Source organism: Pseudorca crassidens, chromosome 9 (assembly GCF_039906515.1).
Source record: "Pseudorca crassidens isolate mPseCra1 chromosome 9, mPseCra1.hap1, whole genome shotgun sequence".
NCBI lineage: Eukaryota > Metazoa > Chordata > Mammalia > Artiodactyla > Delphinidae > Pseudorca > Pseudorca crassidens.
Window position 1 is genome coordinate 41,870,647 of NC_090304.1, and position 12,583 is coordinate 41,883,229.

Here is a 12,583-nt window from a genome sequence, read left to right on the forward strand (position 1 = left end):
TTTGCTGTACGGTAGAAACTAACACAACACCGTAAAGTAACTATGCTCCAATAATTTAAAAAAAAAAGAAAAAGAAAAAGGAAGAAAGAAAGAAAAGAAAGAAAGAAAGAAGGAAGCAGGGACCATTCAGTCTAGGAGAGGGACCGCACAGGGAGCTGTGGTCACCCCAGGAAAGGGCACCACACCCAGCCTGCCCAGAGGAAGGGACAGGGAAACTAATATGTGTCTAACATGTGTCCTCAGGAAATAGGGGGGATGTTAAAGGCTGGGGGGACCCAGAGAATGGCACTTTCAAGGGCTGCCACAGTCTAATGTTTGCATTTCCTCAGCTGCTGCAGAGATTCCCTTAAAGAAACTAAGTACATTATACGGAAATAGTTATTTATGTATCCACCTCTCCAGCCCAATCTGTGAATTCCTCCAGCGCGGAGACAGTGTGTCCTTCATTCACACAGAGCCACACTCCCCCTCACTGATTCCCCTCTTGCCACACCAGTCTTCTGTCAGTTCTTCAAGCATGATAAGCTCTTTTCTACTTCTGGGTCTCTGCACACGCTGTTGTCACCATCTAGAATGATCTTTTCCTTGTGCTTTTCTTTTGGGTCTCAGCTTAATGGTCTCATCAAGACCTTCCCTGACTACCTTACTAACAAGGTCCCACCCTACTGCTGTTTTCTAGCCACCTCTTGTTAGTTTCTTTCTCTTACCATAATTTATAATTATTTAACCCTTTTTTCTTCTTGTCTCCCCCATTAGAATGCAGACTCCATGAAGGCAGGGAATGATCTGTTCACTGTTGGATCTCTAACGCCTGGCATTTATTTAGTAGATGTTTAGTAAGTTATCAAGTAAATTACTCATGCAAGTAACAATTATGAAGCAATTAAAACTATACCCAGCTAAGAGGATACAGAGATGGAAAACATGGATTTGAACTTTGCAGTTTGGTGAGGGAGAGACATCAAACAAGGACTTGCATCATTACGTGATGATGGTAATGATGGGGGAGGTACAGGGTGTTGTGGGAGCACATGGCAAGGGCATGGATTTTGTACAGAATTCAGGAAGGCTTCCAGGAAGAAGCAACATCTAAGCTGAGTCCTGAAGGATAGATGGAGTTCACCAGTTCACCAGTTGATGGGGTGCTGGAAGATGTTCCAGGCTGACAGAAGGCCCAGATGCAAGAGGGACATGGCTCTGGAGAGTTTGAAAGAGGTTCTGCATGGGTATAGCTTAGAGCTGCAGCAAGAAATAAGATGGGGGAGGTAAACAAGGCCAGATCATAGAGGGTTTTCAAGCTAGGATAAGGAGTTTGGACTTTTATCTTGCTGTCAGTCGGGAGCCATTCATTGGGAGAGTGGCATAATCCTATTGGTCTTTTATAAAATGGCCGTGGGGCAGTGTGGAAAACAGGAAGAGGACTGGAGGCAGGGAGGTCAGATGGCTAGTGCAATAATTTAGGCAAGCGATGAGGATGGTTTAAATAGAGGTGCGGTAATGAGGAAGTGACCTGGAGGAATTTAGAAGAGAAGGCAGAAGATGGGACAGGAGGCACAATCAAGGATGATGCCCAGCTTTCTAGCATGAATAACATGGTGAAGGGGGCACCATCTTTGGGCCACATTCAGCAGAGAACCAGACACCTAGTATACATGCCATAGATGTCTACTTAACAAAGTAGAAATGGTCTTAGTGAAACATTTTCATGAGATGAGCATACACCAGCTCACTTTCGGGTCCTGGGTCTACGTAGGATTTGTCATTCCCTACTGTGTCTACCTGCCTTGGGTTACTCATTTGTGACCTGCCAGGCCAGCCTTAGTTCAGTATTTCTAATCCACAGTCCCCACCAGGACCCATTTGCCTCTGTCCCCTGCTAAGAAGTGTGCCTTGTGCCCTTCCCCTACCCTCTCTGGCCACCAGTGTCATTATTGCCAATAATGCTGCTGTAATTTTTCATTAATTTTCTTGGTGTTTTGAAGTTATAGTAATATTAAAATTTATACTCAATAATATTATTACAGTTTTCCACCACTGATGCGATTATTATTTTTGTTCATTTGTGTTTAAAAGCCATTAGCATAAGATTTACCTCCAACAATATCTGCTGTGATTTTTAATGCCCTTGAAACTTGCAGCAAGCGATAAGTCTATAATAACAGAAGGCTGGGAAGCATATAAATGTCTTTCTTGGGAAAATAGGGCTTTTATTTTCATCCTGGTTGGACTCGGGTTCTTTGATAGAGCAGCTGGTAGGATGTAATGTATTAAAGGCTGAGAACACCGTGTTAGATTGTAGATGTGTTCAAGCAGGTCCCTGGTTATTCAGAGGACACTTTTATATTCTAGGAGGATTCACATTCTTGTTCCTTGTTTATGCTGCTTCTTACCTGACTTCCAGAAAAATATAATGAATTGTGTGTTTGCAGGGAACAATATTTAGAACCATGAATTATTTGGAAGAGAAGGGACCCTGAAATCACTCTATCCTCCTGACTTTCTGAGGACCTGGGGAGCTGGATGCGTGGCTTAGCAGAGCTCTGGAAACAGGCTTATTTCAGAGGCTGGAGAGGGGAGTTTCTCTGTGGGGCAGGGAAGGAGGATAAGCAGGACCGGCCTCACAAGTGTGTGACCTGTTCAGACTCTCAGGGCCCCGTGCTGTGAAATTCAGTGTCACCATCTTGAAATTCTTAAGTTTTGAACAAGGGACCCCACATTTTCACCAGGCTCTGCAAATTATGTATCTGGTACTACATACAGGTTTTGGAGTCAGACAGGCTTGGGTTCAAGTTCTGGAATTCTCTAGCTATTGACTGTGCCTCAGTTTCCTTATCAGGAAAAACGGGAAATTTAATATTGTCTTCTCCAAGTAGAGGTGAGAGCTAAAAGTACATGTTCAGCATCTAGAGGGCCTGACAGGTGGTGACAAACCCTAGGACATGCTCAGTGGGATTTTTTTTTTGCGGTACGCGGGCCTCTCACTGTTGTGGCCTCTCCCGTTGCGGAGCACAGGCTCCAGACGCACAGGCCCAGTGGCCATGGCTCACGGGCCCAGCTGCTCCGCGGCATGTGGGATCCTCCCGGACCGGGGCACGAACCCGTGTCCCCTGCATCGGCAGGCGGACTCTCAACCACTGCGCCACCGGGGAAGCCCTCAGTGGGATTTTTAACTCCCATGCGCAAAACCCGTAATTAAACATTGTTATGACTTAATGTCAAGAACACTAGCCAGCTGGGAGAGCCAGACACCATCAGTGCGTAGAGAAGCTAATCCAAGGTGTGCTGATCAGGAACACACCGAGCAAAGAACATTTTCCTAAGGGGGGCATAAGGTGGGGGGGTTCCACCCATCAGTTTTCAGCCTTTTTATTGCTATGACACACGACAGATAATGCTTGCCGGTACAATGTGGTCTCAGTTTCTCACAATTCATACATGCTTCCCTTCTCACCAGAAACCTCTCAAGATAGCCAATGAGTGACACAGGCATTATTATGAAGACGCCCTTGACCTTGATCTAATTAATTTGCAAACTTTAGTATTTCAACTATTATTTGTAATAGATGGTTTTCAACATACGACACAACAGAACAGATACAGCCAGTGTATCACAATTCCATGTTTGAGAACCAGGAACCCAAACAAGGGATACTGCCTCCATGACAGGCTGGAGAGACCAGGACCAATATGAAGCCCTTCATGACTTTGCAGATGAACATGGTTGTGCTGTAGCCCGAATGAGTGATGCCAGTTACGAGGCATGGCAGCCAGAGTTAGAGAAACACGAAGTTGTTGGTAAAATAAACTTGTGATGAGTGACATGCTGTCTCAAAACACTGGGTTAAACATTTTTTCTGAGAATGGAGAAAGGTTTTAAATCAAACTAATGAGAAACATAAGCTAATTCCTGGGCGTTTTTGGACTCTGGTCCAAAAGAATTCCTCAGGGGATTATAGTAGGAATCAGGTGACCTTTGCTGCATTCACTTTAGGGTTTGTGGGAGCTTGGAGTCCAGATGGTAGACGTCAGGAGGAAGGGCTAGGGGCCTCAGCTCTGCTCGCCCTGCTGCAATACACATCGTGAGACACCGGGCCCAGTGTCTTCAGGGGCCCTGCACTGTCTCAGGAGATGTGGGCCAGGAGCCTGAGCAGGCAGCAGCCCCTCAGTGACCTGTGCTGGAAATGACCACACTCCAAGCACAGTTTGCTCTTTCCTTACTTCCTCCTGCACACTTGTGAGGAGTGAGATGTGGGTGCCTACCCAGCTCTCTCAGGCCCAAAGGGCTTTTGTGGGTAGTGATGGCCAAAGCTGGGCCACCTCCTCCCCACAGTGCAGCCTGTGAATGACCTTCGAAAAACCATAGCTCTTCTTTCAAGATCCCTCATCAGCCTCCTTCTAGTGCTTTTGATGAGGGATGATGGTACTTCCCAACAGACAGAAAAGAATGACGGACGATTGCTCCCTTATTTCTCATTGGTATGAATGGGGTCCTAGATAACAGTCCGGCTCCTGGGCCCACATGACACAGTACATGGTACATAAAAGATGCTTCAGTCTATAATGATTATGATTAATCACTGACTAATTTATCAAACACCTCAAGACATAGATGCAAAAAGCATGTGTCGATAAATAAGTGTTTCTCTTTGGAAATGGTGATTTTAGCTTAGAGTGAATGTCACTCCCCCCAGCCCTCTCATGGATCAGAGTAAGAAAACCGTAATCCACCGCACGGACCCTTGGGAGAACAGAGACATGGTACCCCAACAATGCAGCCACAGTAGCAGCTTTTAGCACAAGCTGAAGAAAACACAAATGCAGTTAGGGAAAATCTGAGACAACAAGATGGACATTTGCGCCTCTGTCCTCTACTGAACATAAACACCCTCAAACTCAGCAAATAGATTTCACTTCCTATGGTACCAATTTTCCAGCACATTGTACTGTAAATTTCGAGTCCCTGGGAAAGAAAGCTAAAGGATGCTTGACTGCATTTCTGGGTTTTGGTCCTTCTGTGATTGTTTTTCTTACCTGTTGTCGAATTTCCTCCTCCATTTTCACTGGTGAGCCCAATTCTGCAACTTGTTTGACGCCTTCGCTCGCATATCCTCCATACTCCCATAGCACGTAATTCTTGGAGTGGGATCCGCCGATGATTGCAGACCAGTGATTTGCCCGACCTGGGAAAGCCAATCAGGATACAGGTCAGTGTGTATGTGGCTAGAACACAAGTCCTTTAAAGGATGGGGAGGAGGTGTAATTGAACAATGATTCAAGCAGCGTTGGCTAAGCACCTGCCCTGTGTTAGGTCCTGCGCTGTTCTGGGATGAATAAGACAGTCCCTGTAAGCAAGTATGTCTTGGGGATATATGATAGGGCAATGGGTAGATGTCTAAACAAGACACAGAGGTGGCCCAGAATAATGACTCCTGTCTGGAAGGATCTTAGAGAAGAAGAAAGTTGAGAGAATTTTTAAATGCTGAGCAGATTTGTAAGACAGAACAGAGAGGAAAGGCTATTTCTGGCAGACTCAGAAACATTAAATAACATCGTGTGTTTGGGGAGCCATAAGTAATTTAGCATTGCTGTGTCACAAACTGTCAACGGGAGAGGCAGGAAATGATGCCAGGGAGGTAGAAGGGACCTGCTCAAATGAGTTTGGATGTCATTTGAAAGCGTCTGAAACCACTGAAGGGTTTTGGGCAGGGGAACGAAACAATCACATTTGAATTTTAGATAAATCATCCAGGCAGCAGCATGAAGAATGCATTAGAGGGAGCAAAATTGGGACTGTGGAGCTGGGGAGGTCAGCATGGAGCAAAAGGTAAAGGGAGTGAGTGGGGAATTAGGCTTGACAGCTCCTGGGAAAAAGCACTGCTGGTTTTAGCTGGCTTTTTTTTTTTTTAAAAAAACATCTTTATTGGAGTATAATTGCTTTTTAGCTGGCTTTTACGTACCTTCCAGGGTGAGGGGCAGGCAGGTTAGCCATGTGAAAGCATGGGAAAGGTGGTTTGGATACAAGGTCATGACCAGTCTACTGCGGTTTGGCGAGGATCATGCGGGATGATGACTGCAGGGGGATGTAGCAGGGAATTAATGGATGACACAAAGGGAGAACAGAATAAGATCTGGACAGGACCAAGACAGAACTTAGCCTGAAGATTTTTCCATCTCAAGAGGGAGGAAGGAGAGGAGAGAGTCAACCCCAGCACCTCCCTGGATTTGTTTTTGCACGTGATGAATATAGATGCATATATACTGATTACTAAGTTCATACAATCCATCATAGTGTTGGCTCAGTTGTCCGCAATCCTATGGTTGGTTTTATAAAATCTTAAGTTAAGGAACATTTTCAGGCATAGCGAAGAGGAAAACTTGAACTGGGTGGACCCAGCTGACATTTGCAGTTTATCACCCTGTGGCCCAGAGTGGGCAGAACTCTCCACGCTACCCCAACACTTAAGAAAGTGATTCTGAACAGGCCCTGATCTTGTTTACATCTGCCACCTGCTACCCAGGGTGCTCTGACCCAGAGGCACATCAAGAACATGGGCACAAAGCCACCTGCCCAACCTGCTGAGGGATGACATGATCCAGGCAGATGACATCACCATGTGGGTCCGCCCAACTGCTGGATCATTATTTCCCACGTATCAGGGAAATGCAAGCCCCATGTCACGTCCCTAGAGAAGACAGATGGAGATGTTGCCAGCTATTTCTCTAACTCACTTCCTGAGTAGGGAGAATGTCCTGGCTATCATCTAGGCCAAGAGCACTGCTTGGTAGGGGCAAGGGTAAGAACCAGTCATGACCTTTGGTTCATGATGTGAACACAGGGAGACCAGTTTCAGCATCTCTTATTCCTCCGGCTCTGTCCCACCAAAATGTCCCCTCGTTCCAGACCCAACCTACCTGCAATTTCATACTTCAGTGGCTCAGCACATGGTGCTCCCTCTGTGCTTTCCTCCTCTTGTCATGGCTGACTCACTCCTCCTTTATAATCTACCCAGAAGCCTCCCAAGACCACCACAGAATGACTTAGGCCCTTGTCTTCTGATCACATTTTTTAAAAAATTGAAGTATAGCTGATTTACAATATTATATTAATTTCAGGTATACAACACAGTGATTCAATATTTTTATAAAGTTAAAGTTATTACAAAATAATGGCTATATTTCTCTGTGCTGTACAATATATCCTTGTTGCTTATCTATTTTATACTTAGTAGTCTGTATATCTTAATGCCATACCCCTAGCTTGCCCCTCCCCTCCCCCTTTCCCCACTGGTAACTACTAGTTTGTCCTATCAGCATAGATCACGTTTATGATCCCTGCCGCACGTCTGTTTCCCCACTAGACTGTAAGCTCCCTGAGGAAGCCTGTCTTCAGACTGTATCCCCAGGGGCCAGCACTGAGCTTGCTGCATTGTGAATGCTTAGTACATGTTTCCTGAAGCATTCATCCAGTCAAATGCAAAGGTGGCAGTATATGTGCTCGAAGTGTTTGGGAACAGGCTGGCACAGATTCCATTCAATGTGATTAAATTCAAATCTCAGTTCAGCAGAGTTCCTAACTCCTACTGGGCTAAAGCACTCAGCTATTCTGCATGCTGTTAAAAATAAACACCAAACAGCAACAAAAAGGAAAGGCATGGGTCTCAGAGCCAGCAGACAGGGATTCAAATCCTGGCATTTCCACTTACTAGCTGTGTAAACGTGGTCAAATTCCAATTATTTTATTTCCCTGAGTCCCAGCTCCCTCTTTTGTAATGCAGGGGTGATAATGCCTACCTTATTGACCTGTTATAAGAATTAAATTCAATTTTTAAAATAATGACATAATATATGTGCAATCACTGACACACAATAGACCCTCAATAATTATAGTTTCCTCCTTTGCCGGTTGTTTGGGAGGCTACAAAAATGAGTAGAACATGAACCTGCCTTTAATTCAATATAGGAGATAAGAGATACATAATATGAACTAAGATAAGAGAACGGGAACAAGCACAATCACAGGGGGATTAGGGGATGGACCCAGATGGTTCCTTCTGGTTTATTCATTCAACTTCCATTTACTATGTGCCAAGCACAGTGGCAGGCCCTGGGCACCGACAGGAATTGGATATGGTACTTGTCCTGGAGAGACTCATGGTCTGGGGGTGGAGAAACAGATGGATAAGCAGATTACCTATAATCGAGCATGTTCAGAGTTCTAGAAACAAGAACACAGAGCAAAGGGGATGGAGCAGCTAATTCCAAATTCAAGGACTCAAACATACCACATTTATTCAAACTTCAATACATTGAATGACATCAACCACATAACAGATACCTGCAAGGCACTAGGCTAAGGTGTGGGAGCAGACCACATCCTCCCTGGGGGACAAGGTAGGCACTCATGGAACAACAGTCTGCAATGTTAGAAATAACAATGAATTCAGGTGAGTGGCAGTCACTCATGCGCAGAATGGTATGGGGGGAGGGGGCATGGTGACGGAGAGCCAGAAGACCTGGGCTCCAGGCCTCCATTCGTGACCATGAATCAGTCATTCCAGCTCTGAGAGCCCCAGTTCACCTTTTAAAAATAGAGATAATAATTACTAGTCTGGACTATCTCCCAGAGTTGTGCAAATTAATTGGGCTGGTTTGGGAGAGAACTACAAAAACTTTAAAGAACTGTGCAAAAGAAAGTCTCTGCAGTTTTACAGACAGAAAGCACTATGGGAATCCACAAGAAGGCAGAGGAAGAAGGACATGTTCCCCTGGGAAGGAGACTCCCATGGGAAAACTGGCAGGACAGTAGGAGTGGGAATTCTGTTAAAAATAGCTAAGAGGATTAAACACCTATTAGGTGTTAGGCATAATACTTTCCTAGGTGTAACTCTCACTACAACCTCATTGTCATCTTATAGATGAGGAAATCAAGGTCCAGAGATGTTAAGGAACACACCCAAGCTCACAGAGCTAGCAAGGGGGCAAAGCTGGGGTTCAAACCCAGATCCGCCTGACCCCAGAACACACGTTCTTTTCCCACATCCCACTGAGAGGTCAGGAAATGGAGACCGTTTGGTGGACTGGAGAGTTAGAAGACAAAGAGATAAGATGAAAAAGAAAGTCAGGGCCAGGTTGCAGAGGGTTCCGAGTGTCCACTGTGGTAAATGGCATCGGAAGAGAGAGAAACATGATGGAAGTTTCCTTCTGGGAAGAATGACATGACAATAGTTAACATGCATGGCGTTGTTACTACGTGCCAGGCACTGTGTCAAGGACTTGATCTATATTATTACATTAAATACTCAAAAAAGAAAATTCCTTTTTTTCAAACCCGATTGTTTAGTATGTGAGCTTGCCTTATAATCTTCTGTTTTACTGTAACACTGTATCAATGGGGAAAAATGCCTTCTGAGACTCAAACAATTAACTTATAAAAGAATGTCCAGATCAGAAATTTAACAAAGAACTCCCTTCATGGCAAATGCTTATTTAAAAGAACTTTTATGAAATATTCAGACATTAAGAAATACTTATATGTAGCATATGCCTTTAAAATTAATCAGAAAATTCTTTTGATATAGATGCTATCATAATTTCCACCTTTCCCATGAGGAAACTAACCTGAGATTACCAAAGCAAATGATTGAAGATGCTGGGATTCAAAGTCAGGTCTGTCTGGTGTTACAGCCCAGCTTTCCTCCACCCCCCTGCACCACATCTCTGGCAGGACACGCCAGCTGTAGGAGGGGAGAGGGCTCAAGTGTGAGGAGACCAAACGGGAGATCCACCAACATCCCCTGGATGAGTTGTGTAGAGCCTGACTTAGGGCAGTGGAGAGGAAATGGGAACATGGAACCAGAGGTATGAGCCAGTAAGATCAGGGAGGATCCGACAGTCTGTGGGAGTCAGTTTAGTGAAGTAGTTAAAACTCGGGGTTTTGGAGCAGACCAACATGTATTCTAGTCTCCAATCTGAAACTTCCTAGATTGAATATGTTAGTCACTCTCAACTCAGTTTCCTCATCTGTAAAGTAGGGATATTGACATGACCAGCCTCGTGGTGTTTTTCTGAGGCTGATATCCATGAAGTAATGACTAGTTAACACACGAAATGGGCTCAGTAAATACCAGCCAGTCAAATTAAATCTGAATGGGGCAGGGCAAAGCCAGACAAGCTTCTGGAAGGCACGGGACCAAAAGGAATCTGATTCGGTGACTGGGTGCAGTCTGACTTAGAATTGGGGGGCAGAGATGACAGGAACATCAGATGCAAGAACCTGAGTCCGAAGAAAATGGTAGGGAGTCATCTAAACAGGACTCAGTGGTTTAGAGCTGGCAGAATGAGGTGCCAAGCAGATCCCAATTAGTTGGGGCACAGAGTTTAGCCCCGGGCCCCACCATCCTCCAGGCAATAAGGGATGAGAGGAAGAGAAGCCCCAGGTAACAGGAGGCCTGGGGAGAAGAGGACAAAGTAAATGCTCGTGACTTTCTTTCTTTTTTTTTTTTTTTTTTTTTGCGGTACGCGGGCCTCTCACTGCTGTGGCCTTTCCCGTTGCGGAGCACAGGCTCCGGACGCGCAGGCTCAGCGGCCATGGCTCACGGGCCCAGCCGCTCCGCAGCACGCGGGATCTTCCCGGACCGGGGCACGAACCCGCGTGCCCTGCATTGGCAGGCGGACTCTCAACCACTGCGCCACCAGGGAAGCCCCGCTCGTGACTTTCTTAAATGAATACTCTGGGACTACCACCGGGGTCCTTGGTAAAACACTTGGTCTTCAGCCTCAGGGTAAAGACAGAGAAACAAACACTACTGCCAGCTCTCTGGCTCTCAGGTAAGGCCACAGCTCTTTGGGTTAGCATGCCTCTCTGACTCCAGCAGTGTTTAAGTGGCTTACACATAGCTGAGTCTAGTTGGTTACTCCCAGTAGCTTGGATGAGATGAGGCAGGTGGGAAGCTGGGAGGAAGAAATGATTAGATATGTGATTTTGAGACACTGCTAGCCAACCAGGTGTGCATCCGTCTGAAAAGCCACTCCAGGGGGACATCCTGAATATATGTGTACTCGCCTCATTTTTGAAATCTCTTCTTTGTCATCACTGGTGATAAATTACCGGGGTTCACGATGATGCCTAGAAGGCTAGTGCTGATGAAAGAGGAACCATGTCTTGCCTTTGTCTGGTGTAGGAGGAAGCATGGTGCACAGCAGATGGATTCTCTGAGGTGTTCTGCGTATGGCAGGTATTCAGTAACAGCCAGATTTCCTGGACTGCTTTGCCAGTGGCTGTATTTCCCTGCCCATCCCAATCCTGCAGAAGCCACCCATTCATTTCCTTGACACCCACGCGTAGCGCTTCACTGGAGAACATTCTACAGCCTTGGGGACTAGTTTGCTACAACCTCCTGCTACCCAACCTTAGCCTCAACCATCGTATCGCAGCACATCTTTGTCTGGGGATGTGGTTGGGCCCTTATGGAATTGGTTATAGTAGCTACACCAGAGCTCCTCCAGTCTCTAAGTCCTAGCCTCCTCTCCCCTTCTCTCTTAGTAGATGACTCTGTTACTTAACTTTTCTAAGAAAACAAAGGTCAACACACCCACAGACGTACCTGGGCACCACGTGGCCAGTGATCAACAGAAAAACGCTGTGGACCTGCCAGCCCTGTCTTGGCTCTCACTTTTCCTTCTTGCCCTGGTTATTCTTACCCTAAGCTCAATTCCAGAATCTGCCTGATTTCGGACTCTTCGGATTTGGGCACAGAACTTGGCTCCTCTGGGTTTGCCCCTGGGTGCTGCCCAGGACACAGCTTGTACTCGCCCTCTGGCTTTTCCTGCTCCTGGCTGCTTCAGGAACTCACTCTGACCGAGCTCTTCTGGTTTTTAGGATCCCGTCCCAGTAGAGTCTACTGGAAAAAGCCTTGCATGGGGAGATCTGTCATTTAGGCCAGAAATTCCTCAACTTTCTATCATTCTGCCTTCTTTACTCAGCTAGCTTTTTTTTCCTTCCTTAAGGTCTCAAGATAAGTGTCACTTTTCCATTCCAGGAAAACACTCAGGCAATTGATCACAGTCTTTTGCATCTCCCTGAGGCCTCCCATAATAATATTCTATTCTATTAACTAATTAATCAAATGAACATTTACTAGGCAACTACTATGTACTAAGCCAGGGATCAGTAAGGTATGCCCACTCCCTGTTTGTGTTCCAATAAAGTTTTATAGTTTACATATTATTTATGTATTGTTTATGGCTGCTTTCATGCTACAGCGGTAGAGTCAAGTAGTTACAGCGGAGACCGTTTGGCCTGCAAACCCTAAAACAGTTATTATCTGGCCCTTTATAAAAAAAAGTTTCTTAAAATGTGTGACTCTGAAAAGAATCAGATTTTGTCCCTGTCCTTGAAATGTTCAGTGTGGAGGGTAGGGTGGAGGGCGTGAAGGATAGGTCATAACAGGCAATTACAATAAAATGTGACCAATACAGCTTTGATAAAGGCAAAACCACCAGAGTGATAAAAAAGCATAAATAAGGGGACATTTAACCCAGACTATACCAGAGAAGGCTTCCTGGAGGAGAAGGCAGTTGAGCT

At 45.5% G+C, this 12,583-nt stretch overlaps 1 protein-coding gene across 1 annotated transcript in view; it reads right to left on the minus strand.

Annotated features, from left to right (window-relative positions):
* Window positions 1-12,583, minus strand: part of SPON1 (spondin 1) — a 274,194-nt gene that overhangs the window by 106,555 nt on the left and 155,056 nt on the right. The window contains exon 6 of the mRNA XM_067749816.1: window positions 5,032-5,180. Coding sequence (XP_067605917.1) covers window positions 5,032-5,180 — 149 coding nt within the window. The remainder of the gene's footprint in view (window positions 1-5,031; window positions 5,181-12,583) is intronic.